Here is a 25,746-nt window from a genome sequence, read left to right on the forward strand (position 1 = left end):
CACAATGTAGCCAACCATTTGACTTGTACTGCAAATGTATATGCCAAGTCTATAAACTTATTAACAGAAAGTGTAAACTTACAGCCCATTGTCAGTCCACTACCGGATGAGTTTATCCCCATGTTGTATTGGTCATATGGACCCAGGACCAATATTACCTGCCACGGATGTTAGCCATAGCCAGGAATTAAACTTGTACATCCTGGACAGTGGTCATTTCAGGGTCAGGTTGCACTTCACTCTCACAGCAAGGCGACTTTCATTTTACAATCTTGGATCGTACTTTAGACCAACCGGTAAGGACCAAGAATGTGTGAACCACTCCTGGATATCATGCTCAACCAAACCAACACCGAGTGGTGTGGCACCAAGTCAAATTTGTAAATCACCATGTTACAAGACATATCAAACAGTGAATTACAAATATATCTATATTATACAAGAACAATGAGCAAAAGGTGAAATTTTACAGTCAAATCCAGCAGACTTTAGATTCAGTAATAAGTATCACTCCTGCTCTCTTTCACCATAGCAGACACCATGGCTTGCGATCAGAGACAACTTGAGATGGGGGTTGTGGTATAAGAGCATCTGTCATGGGAGTTGTACAATAATACTTACACTTTAAAATGTTTTCTTGTTCATGTTTTTGTTTTTCGTTTGTTGCAGTTGCACCCGATTCAAGAGCCGAATGGCTCACAGGGCTATACCAAATAAATGAAAAAACTGAAACTGAAACTTTTCCACCAGTCTAGCGAGAAGTTGATACACCATCTGAATGAACGTGGTCCAAATTTGACAATTTACAGAGCAAACACTCAACCAAATCAGCGTTCACAAACAGATTATTCCCTTTATTTGAGGGCACATATCCCAGTATAAGGGCATTTATTACAAATGGGCTATAGGTAAGGTACATCGCTTCAGTCCTTGCACGACTCCACACTCCAATTAGCATTAAACATCTACAAGGAAAGAACAAAAGGGTTCTTGGACAAGAGCCAACCTTACAAAACTGGCATTCTTACTTTAAAACATCCCTCTGTACACTCTGCTTAAGCTCGCATGCCATATTAGTTCTGAAAAAGGGGACTATAATCCTAAACTATGGGGCCACAAGTGTCAAAGAGCCAAACATTTAATTGGATGCATTAAATGGTAACCTAAAGGATGTGTAGTGCTCTGGCCATTTACATCTTAACATACTATGTGTGTGTTGAACTTCCGTTGAACTACGTTCGCAACCGTGCTAAATATGAGCCAACTATGTAGCACATTTGCATGGTGAAGCATGGTCAAACAGCCCCTATGCATTTTTGCGGCAAAAGGAGTTGTGTTTAATCCATTCAATGGCATCAGGAGTTGCTTGATGAATAGCATGCATAACTCTTGTATAAGTGTATATTGAGCAGTTGTCAACTACGTGATGAACAGGATTAGACTTCACCTCATTCAACTAGGGTGACTTTAAGTTTCGATATGTCATAGAAACCGTTGCACCTGCTGTGTGTTGTTCAAACTTGTTTATGCACAGGTCATTGCCAGGCAATTCCTGTATCCAATAAGTTCCTTGTCAGGGTCATTGCAGAAAAGCGTTTGTTTACCAACCACCGACGTCCTTCTGGGCCCACAGGAGTGTCTCTGCATGAGTTCAGAAAGGCTTGTAGTCCCAGATTTGCTATACTGGTGTTTCTATAGCTGTGGGTCAAATGAGGATCTTATTGTACTCTTGAGTACAGATGACACTTTGCCCAATGCTTGAGGATGTCTTGAACGGTAGGGCTTGATCCGCCACTGATCTTGTTGGTTTTTGTCGTTAGACTATTAGTAGGATCGTTTTTAATTTTGGAGTAACTCCCATCATTGAGTAGATCCAGGATTTTGTTGTTGTATGAGCCTTTATCCATGATGACCGTAGCATTGCCCTTGTCGGCTGAGAGGATGACTATGTCATCTCTCTTTTTTAGGTTCGCGAGTTCAGAGCGTTCGTTTTTGCTAATGTTGCTAGTGGGTTTCTTAGCGTTCTTAAGAATAGTGGCTATTTCAGCTCTTGCTACATCCGCATGGATGTGTCCTATACCTCTGAGGGCTACATCAACCTGAGAAATCACATCCTTTACTGGTATATGTTTAGGGGTGACAGCGAAATTTAGTCCTTTGGCCAATACCGTTTTCAGATGGTCAGAAATTGGGATGTTACTCTGATTAATAACAGTCTTGTTGACATCCAGCTTTGTGATGTGTGGCTCTGGTTTGTTATTTGATAGGAGATTGAATTTAGAGATCAAGTTAGCTTTGCATTTGGCTGACAGCGAGTCATCAGAAGCAATGTTGTCAACGTGGTTCCAATCAGAAGGGGCCTTTTTGTGTTAACATTAAATAAAATATCACCTAGTAGAGATGCCGGGGATTGAACCCAGGGCCTCACACATGCGAAGCGTGCGCTCTGCCACTGAGCTACATCCCCATTCTGGTTCTACCTGGGCGCAGTTCCACCTCAATCCGGGGTACTTCGTCATCAGCTTCTTCCTCTCCCTTGTCACCCCACTCACTCTGCTATTGGCCCTGGGCCCTGTACATATCGTGTTTGCACAGAGTCCAAGCAAAATGTATTTATTTGAAACAAAAATAAATAACAAGAATACATGTGGATGGATACTATAATGCTTTCCCAATTTATTTATTCTTGGAAATTTTTTATTCGGAAATAAAAAAGTGTTTTGGATACTTCTAAGCACTTGTTTTCATCTCCAAATGTTTAAGTAAACCATTTGATCACTGTGTGCATCGGTAGTTATACAAACAGCAAGTTCCGGAAATCAAGACAAATTCATCTGAAGGTATCGTTCATATCGGGTAATATTTACGAGAGTTCACGTGTACCCCGATTACAGGGACATGGACACAGCCAATTAATTTTGGAAATCAACCTCTGTTGGAAACATAAATAAATAAAAGCTTCCAATATGGAGATACCGGGGAATGAACCCGGGCCCTCACACATGCAAAGCATGTGCTCTCTCACTGAGCTACATCCCCACCACGCTGGCAGCCAGGTAGGTAGCCAACCCCCTTAACTATCGGCCCCTACCCTTACCCCCCCCTCCCTTAGGCCCCTCCCCCCACTCCCCTTCCCTTAGGCCCCTCCCCCCCCTCCCTCAGGCCCCTCCACTGACCCCCCTCTCTTAGGCCCCTCCCCTGACCACCCCCCCATATCCTTAGGCCCCTCCCCTGACCACCCCCCCCCCCATATCATTCGGCCCCTCCCCTGACCCCCCTTCCCTTAGGCACCTACCCTGACCACCCCCCCATATCCTTAGGTCCCTCCCCTGACCCCCCTCCCTTAGGCCCCTCCTCTGACCCCCCCCCCCCCCTCAGGCCCCTCTCCTGACTCCCACCTTCCTTAGGCCCCTCCGCTGACCCTCCTCCCTTAGGCACGTCCCCTCTCCGAACCCGGCAGAAGGTCTCCACCAATCAAAGAGCTGTTTATATTATATTTATGCACGACAGACAGACAGACAGACAGACAAAAAATCCCTGGTGGGCAGTGTGGAACATATTGTTCCTATCTGTATTATTAGACTTGATACTGTAGGATGGACTTCCAAATTCGAGCAGTGCGTGGAGGAAGCCGAGAGAAAATGTTATGACCTGCCGAGTGGTGGTCGAACGGAGTGGTTGAGACCAAAATCAGTCTGGAGTCCTCATCGCTGAAGGATAACTCAACGAGTTGAATTATACAAGTAGGAACAACAGTTCCACACTGCCCACCAGTGATTATTTGTCTGTCGTGCATAGCCCCTCCCAAACATGTACGTTCCGGGATTGGTTGAAGTGCATCACGTGACCGCGAGCTTTCTGTCATGCACGAATGCGCTGTCCAGCCAAGTTCCTACCTGCCCACTAGGCCTCGGCAAGGTAAGGTAATTTACCCTTTTTACCGGGTAAAAGGGTAAAGGTAAAGGGTAAAGGTGTCGACATGCCAAGGGGTAAGGTAAAGGGTAGGGTAAAGGTCGCTCGGAAGAATTACCCGGTAGGGTAAAGGTAGCGCGAAATATTACCCAGTAAATACGGTACCTTGTTTACCGCTAAAAGCTCCGTGGCACAGTCCGTGGCCTCCATTTAATAAGTAATATTTTTTTAGACTTTTAAAAAAAACACGCTTTAATGAAATGTACTAGTAATGGGAAAACTCCACGACTCCAGGAAGTGGCCCCGAGGCTTGCCATAACGTAAGGGGCCGTGGCCAATTACAGCCAACGTCAGTTGAGCGTGGACAATTAGACCCAAGCCGAAACATAACATATAAAAAAGAATGTTTACAAATATATTTTTATGATAGAATATATTGTCATTAGTACGACATAAGTATACCAAGTTTGCAGTCGATACCACATTAGGAAGTGGGTAAAAATTGAGTTACAAAATTTGAGGATATAACAATGACAACAACGACAACAACAGCGTATAAAATTGGAAACATCGAGAGTATTTTATATGTATAAAGCGCTCTACCTAGCATTTACCGTTATAAACCTTTTACATGTGTAGTAGTACCCCAGTAATTACCCTGTAATGGGGTAATTTGTATGGGGTAAGGGTAAAAGGTAGGGTAAAGGTAGGCTCGTTGCTTTTTACCTTTTACCTTACCTGCTAAAGGGTAAAAGGTAGGGTAGAGTGATTGTATTGTGGTAAGGTAAAAGGTAGGGTAAAGGTCGGCTCGTTGTTTTTACGTTTTAACTTTTACCTTACCTTGCCGAGGCCTACTGCCCACTCAGAAGGAACGTGTTTTGTCTGTATGTCTGTCGTGCATAGCCACGCCCTCGATTTGTATTTCCTAGAGCGCTTCGGGCGGGCTCAGCACCACGTGACGCGCCGCCCCACGCAGCTTGCGCCAGGTGACACGGATCGCACGAATGCGCTGTCCAACCAAGTTCCTACCTGCTCTCTCCGAAGGAACGTGTTTGTCGAACACTGTTTTGATCCACACGCGGCAACTCTCAGCGAGTTAAATTTCGATTTAAAGCTTTCGTGACTGCAGGGATTCATCTTCTTGTTTCTTTCGGTAAAGTCACGTAGAAGTGAAATAATAAAATAATAAAAATAAAACATAATAAAATAAAATTCTCACGACGTTTCGGCCACAACGCAAGCAGCCGTCCTCAGGTGAAGAACAGGGCTGTCGGAAAGACAGCGCCCGAATGAACACCACCAAGCTTGGCAGCGTATATTTAAGCACTCTCTTCCTCTAACCCAGCTTATAAGAAAAAAATAACAATAAAATAATAAACATGAAAATAAAGTGAATAAAAAATAATAAATGTATGATTATTTTTTTCTATCTACGTGACTTTATCGAAAGAACCATATAATATTACGATAATATTTTTTATTTGTGTAAGGCCACATAATGATGTTTACCACAACCAAGAAAGTCAAAACATTCTTGAGTTTATATGGATTGCTACTCTGAATATCTGGATGTTGTCCTGATGATGCGTTTAGAGAACTGTATTTGACTGTTATGACTTTCCACGTGTAAGCCACTTCGTTGAGCTACCATTTGTGGCCAGGTCGCTTCTGAAAAAGAGCTTATAGTTCAGTGAGCCTACCTGGTAATTAAAAAGTTTTAAATTGTGATATATTTTCAAACAAAGCGTTATATCAAATTGCTAAAATTGGTTGTGAGTAATTTCCTTTGAACTCACCGGTGAGCCAAAACAATAATCATTTGCAAGTTAGATGCGAGTAGACAACGTGACAATTTGTTTGGCTGTGTCAGGTGGTGGGGGCTTCTTAACAGCACGAATTTTGTCAGACAATTAAGTGGCCTAACCCAAGAAATCTATCATAAATCAGACGAAACCGAGATCCCTCGCATGCGCAGTTTACACAGTAGGGTTCGCGCTCCTATGAGAATCTAATGTCGACGGTGATCTGACAGGAGGCGGAGCTCAGACGACAATGCGAGCGATGGGGAGCGGCTGTCAATACAGATGATGAAGCTTCGCTCGCTCGCCCACCGCTCACCTCCTGCTGAGGCCCGATTCCTAAAAGGTAACCGGTCTGCGACCCGGGCGTTGGGGGGACCCCTGGTCTAGCCCAATAAATCTATCACAAATCAGACGAAATATAGTGCCAATTTGAAAGATGTGCTGATATAACACATTCCTGCGGAGGGAGCTGGTAGGAACGTTGGGTTGCTCGGTCAATGGCCAGGGTCAACGGCGGCGTGGTGTATTCCGCAAATATGCCCGACTGTGAGGGCGAGCAAGAGCCGGAGTGAGTAGGTTAAACGTTGAGTTTTATAAGGGCACCACGGGGTGACCAGCCCCTCCCCACTGAGCCCCACCCCTCCCACCCCCCACCCAGCCCCACCCTCCCCACCCAGCCCTTCTCCACCTTCCCCTTCCGGCCCCTCCCCACCCTACCCTCCCCACCAAGCTCCTCTCTCCCCACCCAGCCCCTCCCTGCACGACGGACGGACACAATAATCCCCGATGGGCTGGTGTAACCAGGAGGTTCCTACCAGTATACAAAAATAATGTGCCTGAAACACAATCAAATTCATATAACTACAGTGGAGGTTACGTATGTTGGTATGCGACCATTCAAGTCTGCTGGATCATTCTATGTTTCTACATTTGCTTCAACAAAACAGAGCACTTAACCAAAATGTAAATCAGATGTTCAGGGTCGTATTTCAAAATACACCGCGGCTCACTTGGTGTCACGTTCTTTTAATACCATCCTAAGTTGCAAATGTTTATCGCATTTAGGTATGTTTGATTACACTTTTCATATATTAAACATATTATTTAACTTACATTGTAACTTATAACAGTGTTGCTCTATTAAAGTATTTTTTTTTAAATTTCTGCAATATTTAGTTTGAGTGTTAATACTAATATATTTATATTTTTGCAGCCTATAGCAATTGCATTTACACGTTTTACATTTTTTAAATACCTTAAAGCTTCTGTTTTTAATTGTGTTATTGTCATAGCATTTCTAATCGGTATTCAAATGATATTTAATGCATAAAACATACATTTTTATTCTATAGGTGAAATTATATCTATGTGAATAAAATACTCGCAGAAATTTGCCGTGTCTGGTGGTGACATCATAGCAAGCCAGCAGTGGCGAGTGTGGGGTTGTTGCAAATGCCGGTCATCTCAGTTAACGCATAAAGCCTGCGTCTGTCTCATAGCCTCTTGCCAGTGAGCCGTTAATACTTTTCACATGGCCTCAAGGTGCATATCGCCTGGCACAAACACCATGGTAATGACAACGCCACTTAGTGGCTAATGGGAACTGTTGTTGTGGTGCTTACAAGAGAAGTTGGTGAATGCGACACTTGGTGAATTTAAATATTTAACAACTATTTCACTTTTCCATTATTATTTTCCTTATTTTGCTCCATGGAGACGCGAAGACACACACCAATGTTTTGTATTGCTTTATTCTATATTCATAATACACTGAATTATGTAATTATTATTAAAAACTAATATATTATTTTATTCCCTCACCAATAATCATCGTAAAATCATAGTAAACATATACGTTTCAGATTCAGTGGATGCACTAAACGACAGAATATATTCATTGTGAAATCACACGAGAACAAAATATACCATGCTTGACATGATTTAAGATGCCTTTACTTCCTCACAAAAACGAATTGCATAAGGAAGTTAGTGAAATATAGTACTTCAAGATTATTTTAAGGTTTAAATTGGGTTAATTAGGATTACATGCTACATTTACGTAAATCTAAGTAATAATTGCATATGGCAATGCTATATATTGCCTCATCAAAAGACTAGAATGGAGTAGCAGTGAAGTGGATCATGTCTGATGTAGAATTATTTACTGTGAGAATATGCTGCACTGAGTGGATAATATAATTTTATGTAGATAATTTCGTGGTGCCCATTATATGTCGAATGGCTACTTACATGTATTCAAAGTTAATTGTATTATACAATGTAATACGACGCAATGTAAGGTGACATTTGAGTGACTGAGTTATTTTAAATTGGATGGCATTATCTGCATTTAGTTACAGAATTTACATCCGTCACAGCACTGATGAGGAATTTGTAAATTGGGTAGTAGATAAATGGGTTTTGACAATGACAGATAATTCTTAGATAATCAAGCATATCGTGCGAAAACAAGGATGCAAATGTCGATTATGTGTCAAACATATCTTAACAAACAACTAGTCTACAAGCAGCATTATATATACTTAATGCACACTTTGACATTGCACGTTTTCAGTATTTTGGTTGATCATGCATTCGTTTATTGTTTTTAACCTTCGACCAGTTATAGTTGGTTAGTCTGTCAATCGTTAACATTTAGACATGACGCCTTACTAAAACGAGTTTGAGGTGTGCAGCACAACAAGGGCGTGATTGCAATAAGCAATGTTGTAGAGGGGTACGTTGTAATAGGGAGTGGTGAGTGCACATTCTTTGCTATTCCGTTTGCTGTCCGAGTACTTGATCCACAACCCCAAGCGACGGAAAATGACTACAGGAACAACACAAAACAAAATTAGAGAAAAGTCCTCATCAAGAAACAACAATATATGCAGGCTATGATCTCTGATCTACTGCGATCAACCTTTTCTTAACACGCACAAGTTAATACATACATAATCGACTTTTTGTTGACATTAGTAACGGCTTTTTCAGGGACAAGACAGCATCAGGCAATTTACAGTCTACTTATGAAAATTTTTCACGTATTGACTGGCAATCATTAGCAAAAATATCATGCGGTTTATCGAGTGATCTTTAAAAACTAGTTCAGACACTTACACCTACATAACATATAGTGGTGAACATAATAGATCAAACAAATTGCAGACTCTTTGTGTTTAAATTATGGCATTTCCATGGCCATGACATAGCACGCATTCACCATCACCAACAACAACGGATAATGTCCACCACTATTCCATTCATTTCTCAGAAGTAATTAATTGATAATATGCTATGCCAGCTACAATCCATTTGGTCAGCTCTCACAGTGCAAAGTGCAATTGGGTGCAGCGATGGTGCATGTCTGTATACCAGCAGTATGGAGGTGAGTTTCCTCCCGCATATAAACCCTTACGAACTGACAATAACATCTCAATACATAGATGACCACAGAGCTGGGGGGGTAGGGGGGGGTAATTTGGCACCGGCTCACCACCTGGATGCTTTCCCGCTCGTCTGTGGTTCCTCTTGCCTCAGGAGTCGTTCTCTCTTCGAGAGCGAGTGAATACTGTGCAGTGCATTACAAGTGTAGAGGAGTAGTGTGTGACATCACGTCACACTCGCCCTCGGAGAGAGTGGCGTCGCAGAACGTGACGTCAGGCGGACCTTGGGGGATGGTGACGTCATGCCCCCGGGGGGGGGGGTATTTAAAGGGTGACCCGGGATGTAATCGGGATTCGTCGGGGGTAGGAGTGGGGACTCGGGGTAGGTGATCCTCACACGAGGCTAGGAGAGGCTACTCTGCCCGACCGCCCGAGGTTGGGGTAGTCCCGGCCCGGGGCAGGGAGGAGAGCCGAGTTAGCCGGGGTTGTAGGGATCACAGTACCCTTTCCCCTGTGGAGTTATAGGCTAGGGTGGTTTTGATTCGGTGTAAGCCCTTAATAAATTTGGCGTGAGCCCCTAACGGAACCTGCCTCGGAGTCGTACATTGCGCCGCAAAAACTGGTGTCAGGTGTGGCTTCGTCCCTCGCCACTATGTCACGATCCGGCAAGAGACGAAGCTGCCGCACCGTCGCCAGACGCGTGGGGGGCTATCGCGGGGCAGCTGGAGATGCTCCAGCACACGCTGGGCCAGCTCGTTATCACCATGGCCGAGGTGGGGAGTCGCGTACCCACACCGGCCACGGGGTTCGACGGACTGCGCGGAGTTCCTGCCGGTTCGTCTCCCAGCCAATCCAGGGTTCGCGCCAGCTCATCGGCGGGCGCGACATGGGAATTGGGCGCCATTTTGGAAGCGACGCCGCAACCGGCCGCCATTTTGCGTGCCGCGCACAACCCGGCGGCCATGTTGCGTGCGACGCCGGAGTTGGCCGCCATGTCCGCTGTCATGGCCGCGCCCATGAGCGCCGCTTCGCCCTCCGGCGCCGCCGGTATGAGCGCGGCTGCGCGGCGCACCGTGACTGCGGTTCGTGCCGCGTACGCGACCACGGCTCCGCAACTCGCCGCGGCTTCCCAGCTGGACGCGGGGCCAGAGGCGACCCGGCGGTCCGACGTCGCTGCTGCTGTGGGGACGGCGTCGGGCGGGTCTTGAGGTGAGTGGCGGCCGGGTGGGTTGACGTGAGGGCCGCAGCTGCACCGGCTGCCCCCTGTCGCGCCGTTCACCGTGAAGGGGGGCGACTGGCTTGACTTCCAGGGCCGTTTTGAGGTCACCTACAAGTCAGTGGGTTGGCCAATGTAGGAGGTGCTGCGGGCTCTGCCAACCTGCCTAGACGCGCGTGCGTTCCAGGCATACCGGAGCATCCTGCCAGCTGACAGGGCAATGCTCCAGGCGGCTTGTCAGCAGATGACTGCTGTATTTGAGCCGTCATCGAGGGCACGCTTCAAATTTTCCACGCGCCGGCGGGAGGAGGGGGAGTCGCTCTTGGCCTTCAGGTGTGCGCTCCTGGCGCTGGCTCAGGCCACCTACCCCGACCTGGAGGGAAAGGGCTTGGACTCCCTGGCCCTCGACAGGTTGTTGGCCCTCATGGCTGAGCTTGGCATCGTGTTGTCCATCCCGGAGGAGGCCAAGATAACTTCGCTGGCTGTGGTGCACAACATGCAGTTTCACCTCGCTCTGCGATGCCCGGCCGTGGTGGCGGCATGCGCGAGCGTCCCGCTACCGGCGGCGCCGGCGGCGGGGGTCGCAACCCAGGGTGGGGGCACCTTCGCAGCTGTGGCCATCTTCGACCGCCGTGGGAGGGGTGCCGCTGCTCGCCAGCCGGAGAGGCAGTGGCGGGCGGGACCTCCTCGTCCGCAAGTCATGGGGCAGGTCACCTGATTCCGGTGTGGCCAGCAGGGCCACTTCGAGCGGGGCTGTAATTACGCCCTCGGGGCCTTCGTACGGGCCTCCCCTTCTGCCACCGGGTCTCCGACGGCGGGGCCTTGGCGCCCACAGGTGAGTCGCGACGCATCAATCGCGCGGCCACTCCCTTCACCTCACGCACTTAGCGGAGTTAGGGTTCATCCTCAGGGGGTCATCTCGAAGGGGTCGGGCTCGTGGGCTGCGTGGTCGGGCATGGCGGTTGGGTGGCCCAGATGGACGCACCAGTGGAGGGCCCTCACACATCGCATTGTGGCTGCCGCTGCGGGGTCCTCGGCCATTGCGGGACGCGTGCAGGGGGTGGACGTGCGGATCCTTGTGGATACAGATCTGCCACCATGGTTTCGGAGACCATTTATCGGCTGCTGCCACGCAGCGTCGGCCCGCTGTGTCCGGTTCGTGGGTTTTGTGTGGCCGCGAACGGCGGCAGCCTGGGTATTGTGGGTCACGTCGTCGCTTCCATCACACTTGGCGAAATTGAATTAGTGGGGCCCATTCTGGTCTCAAAGACCTTAGCGGTGCCGTGCATTCTAGGGAAAGATTTTTTGGCCAGGATGCCCGTGCGGATCCTGGTCGACCAGGGGTGCGTGGAGATGCCGTCGGGAAGGCGGTTGCATTTTCTGCAACCCCCCTCTGGGTTGCCATCCTTCACCGCGTGTGTGCGGGCCCTGACCACGATGTCTGTCACCGTTCCACCCGGGTCTCAGGTCTTGTACCCCTCAGGCTGCACAGTCCATTGAAATTGGAGTCCCCGGGGACAGGTATCCTCCTGTCTCCCTCCAATTATTTCTCTAGGTCCGACGGGTTGCTGGGCACCTTGACGGCCGTGTCGGCAAGCCGGGACCCCTTTTTACAGGTCCTGAATTTGGGGCCCTCGCCGGTCGTTGTTCCAGTGGGTGCAGTATTAGCGCACGCCATCCCAGGTCCTCCGGCCGATGGCGCTAGGCCGCCGAAAGGGGTTGTGGCAGGCGTGCTGCCCAAAGGGAGGACCGACGCATCGGGGATCGATGCGTTGTGCAACGAGAATGTCTCGTTGTCCTCCAAGGAGCGCCAGCGGCTCCGCGATCTCATCGTCAGGTTCACCGATGTGTTTAGCCAGAGTAAATTCGAACTAGGACATACCACTCTCCTGGAACATAACATAGATATGCGCGATTCGGCCCCTATTCGGCTAAATTCACACCACTTTACCCCAGCGGAAAAGGATCATGTCCCCTCCGCGGTTGATGAGATGTTGGCAGCCCATGGGGTGCCCCCTTTGTGTTGGTCAAGAAACGGGATGGGAGTCTCCGTTTCTGCGTCGACTTCCGTAAATTGAACAAGATCTCAGTGGCTACTGCATATCTATTGCCTCGCATGGATGATTCCCTCGACGCTCTCTCGGGTGCGTGGTTCTTTTCGACCCTAGATTTGCTTTTGGGCTTCTGGCAGTTGCCACTTGACGAGGCCTCTAGACCTAAGACCGCGTTCCGCACACCCGGCTTCCTATGGGTCTTCATTCGGCCCCGGCCACCTTCCAGCATCTCATGGAGATGGTCTTGGCGGGACTGTAGTGGGAATCTTGTCTAATCTACTTGGACGACGTGATTGTTTTCTGTCGCACATTTGACGAGCACTTGCTTCGTCTGGAGGCAGTGTTCGCCAAGGTACGTGCCGCGGGCTTGAAGTTCAAACCCCAGAAGTGTAATTTGTTGCAGCCATCGGTGAAGTATTTGGGACACATTGTGAGTGCGTCAGGTGTGGCCATGGATCCGGAAAAGACTGCTTGTGTTCGGACGTGGCTGACTCCCACATCTGTCGCTGAGGTGCGTAGTTTTGTTGGCTTTGCGTCATATTATCCCCCCTTCGTCCGCGATTTTGCGACTATTGCGAAGCCACTGCACGCTCTCTCCGCCAAGGGTCAGAAATTTCGCTGGGGGACGGAGGAGGAAGCGGCTTTCGGGGCGCTTCGTAGGGCCTTGGCGTGTGCGCCGCCTTTGGGGTACCCAGATTTCTCTAGGCCGTTCCTCCTCGACACCAATACCAGTGACACGGGCATTGCGGCTATTCTCGCCCAGGTGATCGACGGGGTTGAAAGGGTGGTGGCCTACGGCAGCCACGTACTGTCTCTCACTGAGCAGCGGTATTGCGTGACCAGGAGGAGCTGCTGGCTATTGTTTTTTTTGTCCAGCTCTACCAGCCGTATTTGTATGGTCACCCCCTCCAGGTGTGGCATTGCCTATTGATTTCAGCCTGGGACTCCCCCGGGAGGTATGGTCCAGGTTGCAGATGGCGGATTCCTCTCTGCTGAGGCTGCGACGCCGGGTGGGCTCAAAGGCCCGGAGTTCCGCTCCGTCGGCCGCCCCGGTGATCGCTGTACATGACGACCTCCTCATGCGTTGGGATGCCCAGTTGGAACGCCATTGTGTGGTTGTGCCCATTGGCTTGCGAGGTAAGTTGACCAGGGCCATTCACGAGAAGCTTATGCACCTCGGCTACCATAAGACCTTGTTGACCCTTAAATGGGACTACTATTGGCCGGGAGTGGAGGATGATGTGGCCCTTATTTTGAAAGGATGCCATGACTGTGCGCGGAAGAAGTTCCCAGTGGGTCAAAATCAGGCCCCGCTGCAGTCCATCCGGGTTTCTCATGTGAATGAGCTTGTGACACTCGACATTATGGGGCCATTCCCTGCATCCAAACGGGGCCACAGGTACCTCTTGGTGGGGGTGGAGTACCTCACACGTTGGCCTATGGCGTGGCCTCTGGTGGACCATTCGGCCTCGTCCATCACCGAGGCGTTCGTTCAGGGGTATGTTTTCGATAAGGGGGCGCCAGAACAGCTCTTGACGGATCAGGGGCGGAATTTCTCTTCCCGTTTGCTCAAGGAGGTCTGTGACCTCCTGTCTTCGTCCCAAGGAGGTCACAGACCTCCTTGGGATGAATAAGGTCCTTACCTCGCCCTATCACCCGCAGTCCGACGGGATGGTAGAGCGACTGAACCGTACGCTCACTTCTATGCTGTGCCATCACGTGAGCACGTCCCAATGGGACTGGGACCTGTTCATCCTGGGGTGCTGGCCGCGTACAGGTTGGCTCCTCATGCCTCGATGAGGTTCTCCCCGATTTATCTCATGTACGGGAGGGAACCCGAGACTCCGATGCATGTCCAGTTGGACCTGGGGCTTTCCAGGAAGGGCTCGCCTGTCCCTGCGTCCATGAGGGTTGCGCTCGATCGGCTGCGCAAGGCGAATTCGACCAGCCGGCAGGCAGCTAAAACACCAGGCTGCTGGCCTTCCGTGGGAAAGGGGCCAGTTGGACTGGCTGCACTGCCCCCAAGTACCTGTTGGCACGTCCCCAAAGTTGCATCGCCCTTGCCAGGGTCCCATCGAGGTGGTGGAGGTTCGTCGGCCACAGTGTGTGCGTATTAGGTTGTTTCACCGCCGGTGGATCGTTCACCCGTCTAAGCTCAAGCGGGTTGTACCTCCGGGCCTCCCGGATTCATCCCCACTTCTGAAGCGGCCGCCGATTGATGCGTATGACAAGCCGGGCTTAGTGGGTTCTGATGACGAGCGCGATGCCCTGCCCGTGTGTGCGCCTGCAGAGCCCCCGCAGGTGAAGCCGGCAGCGTCGGGCCGCACGGGGGGGGGGGTGCCGGCAACGGACCTGGGTCCGGCGGGCGATCCGCCTGTTCCGACGATGGCCTGCCCGTGGATGCATCGCCGGTGCCCCCACCGACGGCGCCGCCAGGGGCGCCTACACCGGCGGATGTGCCAGCGGCGCGCCCGCTTCCTGCCGGCACGCCGCCAGTTCCGACGGCCGGGGAAGCACGGGGTGGCGGGCCGGCGGCTCACACACGCTCGAGGGGCATGTGTATCCACTGACGGCCGGGGGCGGGCCGGCTTCTCCATTCCCAACCCTCGTGGCCTCTTTCCATGGTCCGGGGGGTGCCCTGTCCTGACTTTATCATGTGCCGTGCTGCCCTAATGTTGTGGGTTTCTAGTGGGCACACGCATGTCCCCGCTCTCATGATGATTGCAGCCGGGTCAGCTGTTTTTTTTCACGGGGGGGTGGGGGGGGGTAATGTAGAGGAGTAGTGGGTGACATTATGTCACGCTCGCCATCCGAGAGAGTGGCGTCGCAGAACGTAACGTCAGGCGGACCTTGGGGGATGGTGACATCATGCCCCCGGGGGGGGGGGGGGGGGGGTATTTAAAGGGGGACCCAGGATGTAACCGGGGTTCGTCGGGGGTAGGAGTGGGGACTCGGGGTAGGTGATCCTCACACGAGGCTAGGGGAGGCTACTCCGCCCGACCGGCCGAGGTTGGGGTAGTCCCGGCCCGGGGCAGGGAGGAGAGCCGAGTTAGCCGGGGTTGTAGGGATCACAGTACCCTTTCCCCTGGGGAGTTATAGGCTAGGGTGATTATGGTTCGGCGTAAGCTCTTAATAAACTTGGCGTGAGCCCCTAACGGAACCTGCCTCCGAGTCGTAAATTGCACCGCAACACAAGTTTAAATTATGAATCATTATTATTAGAGCACATACTTACATGTGCAGTACTGCAGGTGGATTCCACCAATGTTTGTTCTACACCTGCCGCTGCTGCTGGCTAATCCAGGTGCTGTACTTGGAGATAAAGGTGAACACTCCTGGAGTGCCTGGCTGGGAGCACTGCCGGCCCCAGCTGGCAAGCCCCACCACGTACAACCGCCCATCAGTGTTCAAGCAGGAGACTGCCCCTCCTTTGTTGCCCTGCCATGACAAAAAAGAAATACTGTGACACTCCTCTTATCCATGGCCCTATCACTCACAACTCCCATTATCCGTGGACAAGCACGATATGTGAGAAATTATATTTGCTAATTGCACCCCCGATTAGCACGGTGTGAAATAAGTTCAACATATATACATCTGTGTAACTTTGCAAATGAGTCACCAGGAGGTGGTGGGAAATTAAATCTATATTGTTCATTTATCCATAGATAAGTCACGCTGATGTGCTGTGTTCTTCCTACTATGTGCATTTTTCTGCACAGACAAGATAAGTCATCCAGCAGTAGTGGGAAATTCTACGACATGAATGAGAGAAGTTTAACTCTATGCAGTATTACACTGCATGCAATATTACATAGCAGTTGGGCTCTTTGTGCCAAGAAGGGAAATAATGGCAAAATACATTAATGATGAGCAGCATCATCTGACCATCCAAAGTAAATGCGTTTCCAAAATAAATGTTAAATGCGTTTTAGATCTATCACATTAGACCTTTATATATGTATGCATATTTTATCAAAATAAAGCATATTTTTGCTAGGAGCCATAATGAGATGCTGCGACAAGTAGTGTGATATTGTAAAGGCGTGCACTGATTTAAATAAGTGAATACTACATACAGAATGTTTACAAACCGTAAAGTTAACTTTTGATTAACGAACCATCCTTTCAGCACTTCAAAAAAATAACAATCGTTATAAAATGCCGATATCTCAAAGCGTGTAGAATTACAAACACAATTACAACACAGTTTTTTGAGCTAAGGGATTTTGTTTAAAAAGCATCTAAGATGTGACTTACCCAACATGCAGATGGGTGACCTGATACATCAGCACAGAGCATCCTCACATTCACCGATGATCCATAATTGCTCGACGAGGCACAGGTTGTTTGTGGGACGATGCGAACTGTAACACCGCTTGTAAAGGCTGAAAAATATTACATTTTACACGAGCATGAATTACTGCATGTGTAATAAACCAGGTCAACGATAAGCGACTGTGTCTCCGTGTTTATTTCTTCGTTTGCTGGACAGCTCGCGCTCCGCTCTGTTCCGTCGTTCCGCGGCGCGTCGCGTGAGCTGGTGTCCCGCTCTCACGCCGCTCTCCCTCTTGCTCCTCCGCTCCCGCGCACCGTTGGCAGACGGCGCGCTGAGAGCCGTCTCCGCGTCGCCACGTGGCCGATGGCTCGTGGAGACCCGAGACGTGGCCCCGCTTCCAGCCCTTACCTACTGACCACGAGCCCCTTCCGGCTTTCCCTTATATCCCCTTCCCGCGTCACCCAGACTCCGCCCCTCGTCACGCCCCTTAAGAACTTTCCAGATAGCACCACCCCCTAGCGCCCGCGTGTCGCCTGGTTGGCTTAGAGGCTGAGGCGGCGGTTCCCACCCCACCAACCAGCGACCCCCCCAGCATACGCTCGCATTACACATGCATAAACGGCACAAAATTAATTAAACGTCTTTCAATTGCACATCTCAAGCCCTGACAGCAAGTCAGGTGCTGCAGTTCTCGTGCTGTATGTGTTCAGTTGCAGGTGACATTGACCGAGCGAAGTCTCACCGGGGTAGGAGGTCAAGTAGCAAGTTGTTGTGCTGCTGGGGAAACTGGGGCTGTCTGATGGGACGCAAGCCGGTGAGGTGATGTTTGAGATTGGCACACGGCGTGCCAACTCCACCAGTGCCAAGTCATAGTCCTGTGGGAGTGATGTGGAGAATTGCCCGTGTGCGATGATTCTCTGCACGGCGAACTTGTGTAGGAAGCGAATGACACCTCTGACTGGGTACTGGCCCAGCAGAGCCTGCCAACCTTGAATCTGCAGGCTACAACACAGCACTGCATTAGAACACGTAGTAGGTGTTTTCACCCACTCCTAATGCAAGTGTGGTCTTCCATGTTAGACAGCGTGTTGATCACATGTTCTCTAAAGCGTGTGCCACGCACTACTGTGGACATCTTCACTTCACCTGCATTCAACTCCTGACGATGCCCGAAGTAGTGCGTGGAAAAAACTTTAGAGAAGATATGCTCACCACACAGATTCACCAAAAAGACCACACCTGAAGAGCCACATTTGTTTCCAGCTTTTACAAAAAAAAAATACATTTGACATTGCATTTATCAGAGGCTTCTGCTAATTGCAAAGCACAGATTCCATAAATGTCTTAAATTGCAATTGGCTGCCACTTATCGATGACAAAGTGAGTTTTTGCACGTTTAAAGACCAAATTGGATTATAACTAGCGAATCAGCTTGTGTCCACAGTGACAGCTGCTACTGTAGAGGAGAAGCCCTTTAAAATGTTTGATGTGATGTATAGGGCAGTAAATAATTAGTGTCCATTTTAACTGTGCTATTCGAAACTATGTATTACACATATGTAGTGCTGAACTTTACGCGGACAACTTCTTCTTTTTCCGTCGTCACTTTATCTCACAAAACTCTTTACATTCCACAACCGAGACTTCAGCGTGTTCTCTGCTCGCCTCGCTCGCTCCGTTCCCTACCTCTCTCTCTCCATCTCTCTCTCCCCGACTCTCCTCTCTGCTTCGCCTGTCTCGGCTTCGACTGTCTCGCTCTCTCTCGGCTTCTCCATCTCACTCCGACTGTCGCTCTCTCTCGGCTTTTCCATCTCACTCCGACTGTCTCTCTCCCTCTCTCGTGTCTTCTCTGTTCCCGTTCCACTGCTAGCCTATCCTACCTCTCATCTCTTCTTCTTCTCCTACTCCACTGCTAACCTATTCTATCTCTCATATCTTCTTCTTCTCCGTCTCTACTACTAACCTATTCTTCTTCTTGTCCTCGACTGTCTCCGTCCAGCTCCCAGCACAACTCCTCGTCTCACTTTGCCGCTCCCGTATTTATCCCCGTCCTCTTAATTACCAATTAATTACCCGGCGTCCCCACCGACGCGCCGCGACTGCGGTCCCCACCGCCACCTGCTCTCATCCCCAGACGTGCTTGTCCCTGACAACAACATCCGGCCAATCACTGCTCTGCATCCCATAATCACCTAACGAGCCGTCTCTCTCCGGCCATTATCCCCCAGCAACACCTGCTTGCCCTGATGCGACCCCACTGTCCATAACCCACACGTCTTTCCAATTTCCCCCCTTGGAGCGCGTTAATCCCCTACACATATATAAAATATAAAGTACATGAGTAATTTGTATAATAAGAATGGTCGTGTACCATAAAGAGTTACCATGAAGAGTTACCATAAAGAGTTACAGAAGAGGGGCAAAATACCTGGTATTCTGGGTACAGTGAGCGGCTGTTATCAGCCACCTATCACCGATGAGTGTTGCATCACATGTAACGTTTCCATTGACTAGACTGGCAAGCCAAGGAGTCTGAATGAGAGAGCCCTGGCCACATGCTGAAAAATAAAAGAATAAAAAAGATTGAGTGATGTCAGCAGAAAATACATTAACAATTCAAAGGCCATTCATTAACCATAACCCTTAAATGTCCAGCTACCTTTTAAAATATTAAATTATTGATCTAAATATTGGAAACGGTTTCATATTTTACATATCAAAACAAATAAATTGGAAAGTGAGACTTACGATACGAAGGCTTTGGTGTGAATTGTAGCGGGATATGCCATAACACATTAACATGGAGCAAGTGTGACAAGAAAAGAGGTCATGTGTTTGAAATGTGATGTTACAGAAACATTGAAAAAATTATCTGCTATCATGAAATACATTTTGAGAGAGAATGTCTACAACCAGAAAAAGCTGTCGTCTGATTTTAAACAAATGGAAAAGCAGGAAACATTATTAAAGTGTTTTAAAAATTATGAGTATGGTTCTATATAGAGAAATTATAATCGGAAAGGGGAAAAAGAAGACCAGTTCGTGGAAAATGTGTGTGGTGCTGAATCTCATAAATGGTGGAAAGTATCTGTCATTAGGCATCAATGCTCAGTTATGAGGATGACACTAGATCCATTAAATTGACCATGATGCTTATGTTCGTCTAATACAAGAGCTGCATTTCCACCTGAATTACAACCACAGACTAATGGCACCTGTATATATTATCTGTGCAGACTGATATTATGTTACAATTATATGCAATAAAGAGCGTACCACGAATGGGATCCAAGGGTGTCACGGACGTATATGACACTTGAAACCCCCTTCCTAGAATCAGACAACAAAATAAGAATAACAAATTTAAAAAAACATGAAAACATATACACACCTGCAAATGAAAATAATGAATATGTACAAACTGGATATGTAACAATGCATTGATGGAAATCGATACATTATTTATGTATATTATATAAATTACACTCATGCTGCATTTACTCTACTTGAGCAAACAAAAATGCAGAAATAAAAACAAACAATACAAACAAGACTAATCATGGGATTAAACAAATTGGTTCTTAAATCGACTCTTGACCCCAGATCGTGACAATTAATTAATCTGCTGGGGGAGAGTGAGTGAATGATAAAGGCCTGGTGTACATCGATACATTTTATAAGGCAGTCGGTGTGTAGCTTTCACATGCGAAAAATTCCATTGTTTCCTACCGATGGGGTCATAATTGTCATTGTAATAATTAACGCAGTCACAGTGAATAACATCAAGTGCCAAAAATGTGGAAAATGTTATGGAACAAACCTGCCAATACGTGTTGCTTAGTCCAAACCAAAGTTACGTTAGAGTAGAGAGATCTGATTGCAGGTGGGACATCTGATCCACAGAATGTTGCCAATTTAGTGTCAGGAGTTGTGATGTTTCCATCGTAAATGTCCACACGTTCATTCAAGCAGTCACTGGATAGACTACAACACAAACACACGTAAACTCAGACAGAGATCCGCCATTTAGCCTAATAGGCTATAGAGGGAAATGCGAATAGCAAGCACCGACTGCTGCGGATATTGCACAGAAACTGGAGACCACGACACAGTGCTGATGTTTACATGCCATGCCAGATGCTCATTTAAGGCAAAATTGATCTGAGACAAGTTCAGATATTTGACAAGGACTGAAGTTGTTAGGATTATTGTTGAAGTCTTTGCTTTATGCTGAATTCGCTACTAACTAAAACTCTAAAATGTCTATGAACATCTTAATACCTGTATTATTTCCAAAAAGGGTAAAGCCTATTATTTTCTTTTTTTACAAAGCTCAGGATTCATTTATCTATATTCTTAGGGTCTTTCGGTAAAGTCACGTGGATAGGTTCAAAGAAAATAACAACAAAATGTATTTGAACCTATCGACGTGACTTAACCGAAAGACCCAAGGAATATGAATTACTGCAGTTATGAAAGCTTTAAATCAAGATTAATTTATCTATTTTGGGTATCATCTATTTTTGTATCACTTTTTTGGAATTATGATGGCCAATTCTACGAAAGAAACTAACCATTCTGCCATTGCTTATGATACAATTTTGGAATGGCTCAAAGTAAGTGGTTTATGGTGGATTACATTTTCTGCAAATATGCAGAATCTCCTCAGCAATCCCGTAGATACCGATTGGCTCTGAATTTGTTTTTGTAAGGGCTCTGCTCATGGGGTTCCACCAATTTGGTACAATGTTTGGGCGACAATCTAAATAGTACATTAATTAGTTGGAATACATTTTTTTGCAAATCCGTGTGACAAAATTATGAAAACGTACAGAAACAAACTCATCAGACCTTTCATATAAAATATTTCTTGCAACTTCAGTGTTTTCAAGACACAACTCAATCGACAAGCCAGTCAATATTCCTGCCTTTTTCTGCTCTGAAGCGCTAATGTGTGAAATGCAGAGCTTATTTTTCCGTTAAAATGTAATTTTGTTAAAATGTTATTTTAACAAGGGAAGTTGATATTCACTATTTATCGTGAGAAACGTTGAAGTTGAATAGAAAAAGATATTGTAAAAATTTACAATAAACAAGTACATTCTTCTAAACTGTAAAACGGTGTGAATCCAAGTAATGCTATTTAATTAACAAGAAACGATCGCTGAGCATGAGAATGCTGTTTTTCAATTCAGGGTTCAATTCAAAGCTCTGCACTGATAGATTTAACAATCCATTGCTCAACTGAAATATGTTGGCGACCTGCAGCCCCACACCTACAATATTTTGTATGCACTGGTGGTCTTCCATCCAAATGTTAACCAGGCTCAACCCTGAGTCGCTTCCAAGATGTGCAAGAGAACAGGCATGTACATAGTATTTTAGCCATAGGAAAACGTGACATTTGGGGTGTATTGTATACAAACCTAAACAAGTTAAACTGAAGAAGTATAACTTTGCCAGGAGATGCTTTTATCATCCACGTGTAAGGGGTACTCGCACCACACTGGCTGCCAAAGTTACTTGAAAGAATGCTTCCATTTGCATTACTAAGATATGTAGAGCACCAGCGATTGGCTGTTGACAAACGCATAAAAGATTACGATCATTACTGAATGACACCGAAATAATACAACATGCAAATTAAGTTATCACATACGAACATTTAGTTAAATTCTAGTGAAAGATTTAGCAACATACACACCACTGCAAATGACACCAGCATCTTCAATGTGGCTACAGTCATGCTGCCCCCATGGGCGATGAGAACATGATCCCAGGGAGGATTCAGAACCAGTGCATCTGACATCATCCAGCCATATGGTGCCATTGCCCTGACCAAAGTAGGCAACTTGTGGGGCAGAAATAGCAGCCCCACAACCGAGCATGTGACAGACGACCTGGGCATCATTCATATCCCAATAATCATCACAGACCGTGCCCCAGGAGCCAGCATAGAGGACCTCAACTCTGCCTTGACATGGGCTTCCTCCAAGCAGGCGAATGGTTGAATCTGGAGTAAACAGAATGCAGAAAAGTTATTGCTTAGATAACATGTCAATGAGCCACGATGGACATTGAACTGATTTCGTACGATACGTAGCCAACCGTGATACGAACAAACATTTAACTACAACAATTTTTACACCTTTTTATTGATGTTAATTTTACCTAATGATAACACGCAGACGATCCAAAGGTTAACATCGTGTTTTTTTCTTTATAAAACCAGCCGAGCATCAAAACTACATGGAGTCATGTACCCCCTGTCATGTGACCGTATTCGACCGAAGGTAAACAGCTCTTTACTATAGAGCAGAAATGCAATGATCTGTGAATCCCTGTAAATCACAGATTATTGGTGATTTGTGACTGCTCCTGGAATCCGTGGAATACCGTGGCACTGCGAACCACGTTCTCCCGAAGTGACCAGAGCTAACGTGGAACTGCAGGGGCAGAGCTGCAGGGAAATGAGCTAAGATTTTGGCAAAACATTATTCAGCGACATTTTAGTTTTACATCTGTAGAAACTAGTCGTGCTGATGTGATATTATTAGGAGAAAATATTTGTTTGCATTTCTAAATCTTGGATTTGAGGTCTAAAAAATGCTAAAAAAATTCTATACCATACGCTCATGATCGATTTGCACCAATTGGGTCTTATAAAATGTTACAACCCACAAATTTACAGAAGATTAATTGGAGCCGCTAGTCATGTGCCGTGCTTGCACTGTAATCCATCTTTTATTTTTAGTATTTGTAGAATCACGTGGCTCTTTCATCACACAACTCACACCACACCGCATTGGCGCGAAAATATTTTCTTTGAATGTTGGTGGGGCACCGATGACAAGATCTGCAATTATTTCTCCCCAAACCAACGTGGATTATTGGATTCCTGCTGTATTCTGCATTTTATGTATAATTTTACATCATAAACCATTAAAGATAATGACCAGAATAGGATATTTTTATAAGCACATTTCACAGGGATTTTAGAATACAAATTTAAAGCAGGGCTTTTAATTGCATATAATATTAAGTGATATTATACAGATACTATTTAAAATTATAGGTGAATAAGAACTTAACCAAAATGAACGAAGATGGTCATGGATTGTCAAATAACCCAATAACTGACATGGCAAAGGGAAGCCTTTATCCAGCAGTGGATTGAGAATGGCCATACATTATTCAATTATTATGCATGATGTTGACAATGATAAATAGAAATCTGGCTGCTAATGATGTTTCATGGGTGGTTTTTTCTTACAGATATGACGTATACTTCTAATTATAACCAATTTTTGATTTAAAAATGAATACATTTGCATGTACATTTATTGACAAATGTATTCTCGTCAATAGGTTGAGTGTTCAGCTGCCCTGCATTGGTTGATGTGCTTATAGAGCTGTAACCAATAAAGCGAATGTTAAAATGTGTTTCCCTTTAGCTGAGCTACAGACAGTGCAATTAATATATACAGTACCAAATATATCCCAAACTTTCACACATTTTAGAACTTAAAGTTTTAACATATTTTGAGATGTACACACCACTGCAAATGACACCAGCATCTTCACCATGACCACAGTTGTGTTGCCCCCATGGCAGATGAGGACAATTTCCTAAACAGGACTCCAACCCATTGCATGTCACATCATCCAGCCAGATGGTGCCAATGCCCTGACCAAAGTAGGCATTTGATGGGGCAGAAAGAGCAGCTCCACAGCCGACCTTTCGGCAGACAACCTGGGCATCATTGATGTCCCAGAAATCATCACAGACCGTGCCCCAGGAACCAGCATAGAGGACCTCCACTCTGCCTTGACATGAGCTTCCTCCTCCAACCAGGCGAATCGCTGATTCTGGAGAGAAAGTGATTGTAGAAAGTCAATATATCACACATGCTACCATTTGGAACCAAACTTTCATTGCAGGACGTTTCATTTTTACATAAATTCTAAAGTATAAACTCACCAATCAGTTGAGATGTCGGCTGCCTTGTAGTGGGTGATGAGCTTGTTTGAGCTGTAACCAATGAAGTGAATGTTAAAATGTGTTTCCTTCATCTGAGGTTAAGAAAATCCAAATCAAATTTAAACCACCTCTATGGGGAGGATTTAAGTTAGTTTTCTCTCTCTCTCTGTCTCTGTGTTGTCTCTCTCTGCTTGTGTGTCTGTCTATGTGTCTCCGTGTTGTGTCTTGTCTCTCTCTAAAATGTCACACTTAACTTCCAATTTAACACTCTTTGGAAGAACGTAATCAACCAGGTAGGGTGTTGACTGTTATGTTAGCCGACTCTCTGTGTTGTATTGCATTATATTTCTAAGTTTATTAGGTTTGTTTTTTCTCATTCATTCGTACCTGATGATCATTGCTTGTGTTACAATCTAAACGTTGTATTCTATTATTTCATTTATTTTCTTTCACCTGACTTTACTGAAAGAACCAAAAAGTAATGCCATTCATATTTACAGTACTATATTTAATAAACTCTGTCATTGTAATGTTACCTTTATATATTAGACGCATTTTAGCACCTAAAGCGTTAAACAAATATATTTTGAGAAGTACACACCACTGCAAATGACACCAGCATCTTCACCATGAACACAGTTGTGTTGCCCCCATGGCAGGTGAGGACAATTTCCTAAAGAGGACTCCGACCCATTGCATGTCACATCATCCATTCAGATGGTGCCATTGCCCTGACCAAAGTAGGCATTTGATTGGGCAGAAAGAGCAGTTCCACAGCCAAGCTTTCGGCAGACGACCTGGGCATCATTGATGTTCCAGCCATCATCACAGACCGTGCCCCAGGACCCAGAATAGAGGACCTCCACTCTGCCTTGACATGGGCCTACTCCTCCAACCAGGCGAATGGCTGTCTTTGTGGATTAAATAAATGTACACTGAATAAATTGGCAAGCTTCACTATATACCATTGTGAGATTCTTGTGTTTATTCTTTCCTAACTTTGATGATTTGAAAGTCAACCTTTTAAAAATGTGTTTTTGTTTCGCATGTTACGTAGACCTCCATTTACAACCATCTTTTGATTTGAAAAATATATGAATTTGCATCGCCATTTAT

At 46.6% G+C, this 25,746-nt stretch overlaps 1 protein-coding gene and 1 non-coding gene across 6 annotated transcripts in view; both read right to left on the reverse strand.

Moving 5' to 3' along the window:
- Positions 1-25,746, reverse strand: part of LOC144720637 (scavenger receptor cysteine-rich domain-containing protein DMBT1-like) — an 81,496-nt gene that overhangs the window by 34,525 nt on the left and 21,225 nt on the right. Inside the window, exons 19-29 of one of the 5 annotated variants that reach the window (XM_078597541.1) lie at positions 24,631-24,681; positions 24,207-24,518; positions 22,354-22,662; positions 22,076-22,226; positions 20,470-20,633; positions 19,926-19,979; positions 19,078-19,207; positions 17,392-17,651; positions 16,631-16,758; positions 15,606-15,808; positions 7,450-8,544 (exon numbers count right to left, since the gene is read on the reverse strand). The exons of the other annotated variants lie outside the window; for them this stretch is intronic. Of the exons in view, the coding sequence (XP_078453667.1) occupies positions 15,644-15,808; positions 16,631-16,758; positions 17,392-17,651; positions 19,078-19,207; positions 19,926-19,979; positions 20,470-20,633; positions 22,076-22,226; positions 22,354-22,662; positions 24,207-24,518; positions 24,631-24,681 (1,724 nt within the window). The 3' untranslated portion in view covers positions 7,450-8,544; positions 15,606-15,643. Of the gene's footprint in view, positions 1-7,449; positions 8,545-15,605; positions 15,809-16,630; positions 16,759-17,391; positions 17,652-19,077; positions 19,208-19,925; positions 19,980-20,469; positions 20,634-22,075; positions 22,227-22,353; positions 22,663-24,206; positions 24,519-24,630; positions 24,682-25,746 lie in introns of those variants that run through there. 5 annotated transcript variants of the gene reach the window in all.
- Positions 2,396-2,467, reverse strand: TRNAA-CGC (transfer RNA alanine (anticodon CGC)). The gene has a single exon. It is a non-coding gene; the product is annotated as a tRNA-Ala (tRNA).

This window comes from Lampetra planeri, chromosome 9 (genome assembly GCF_965212315.1).
Source record: "Lampetra planeri chromosome 9, kcLamPlan1.2.h2, whole genome shotgun sequence".
Lineage (NCBI taxonomy): Eukaryota > Metazoa > Chordata > Hyperoartia > Petromyzontiformes > Petromyzontidae > Lampetra > Lampetra planeri.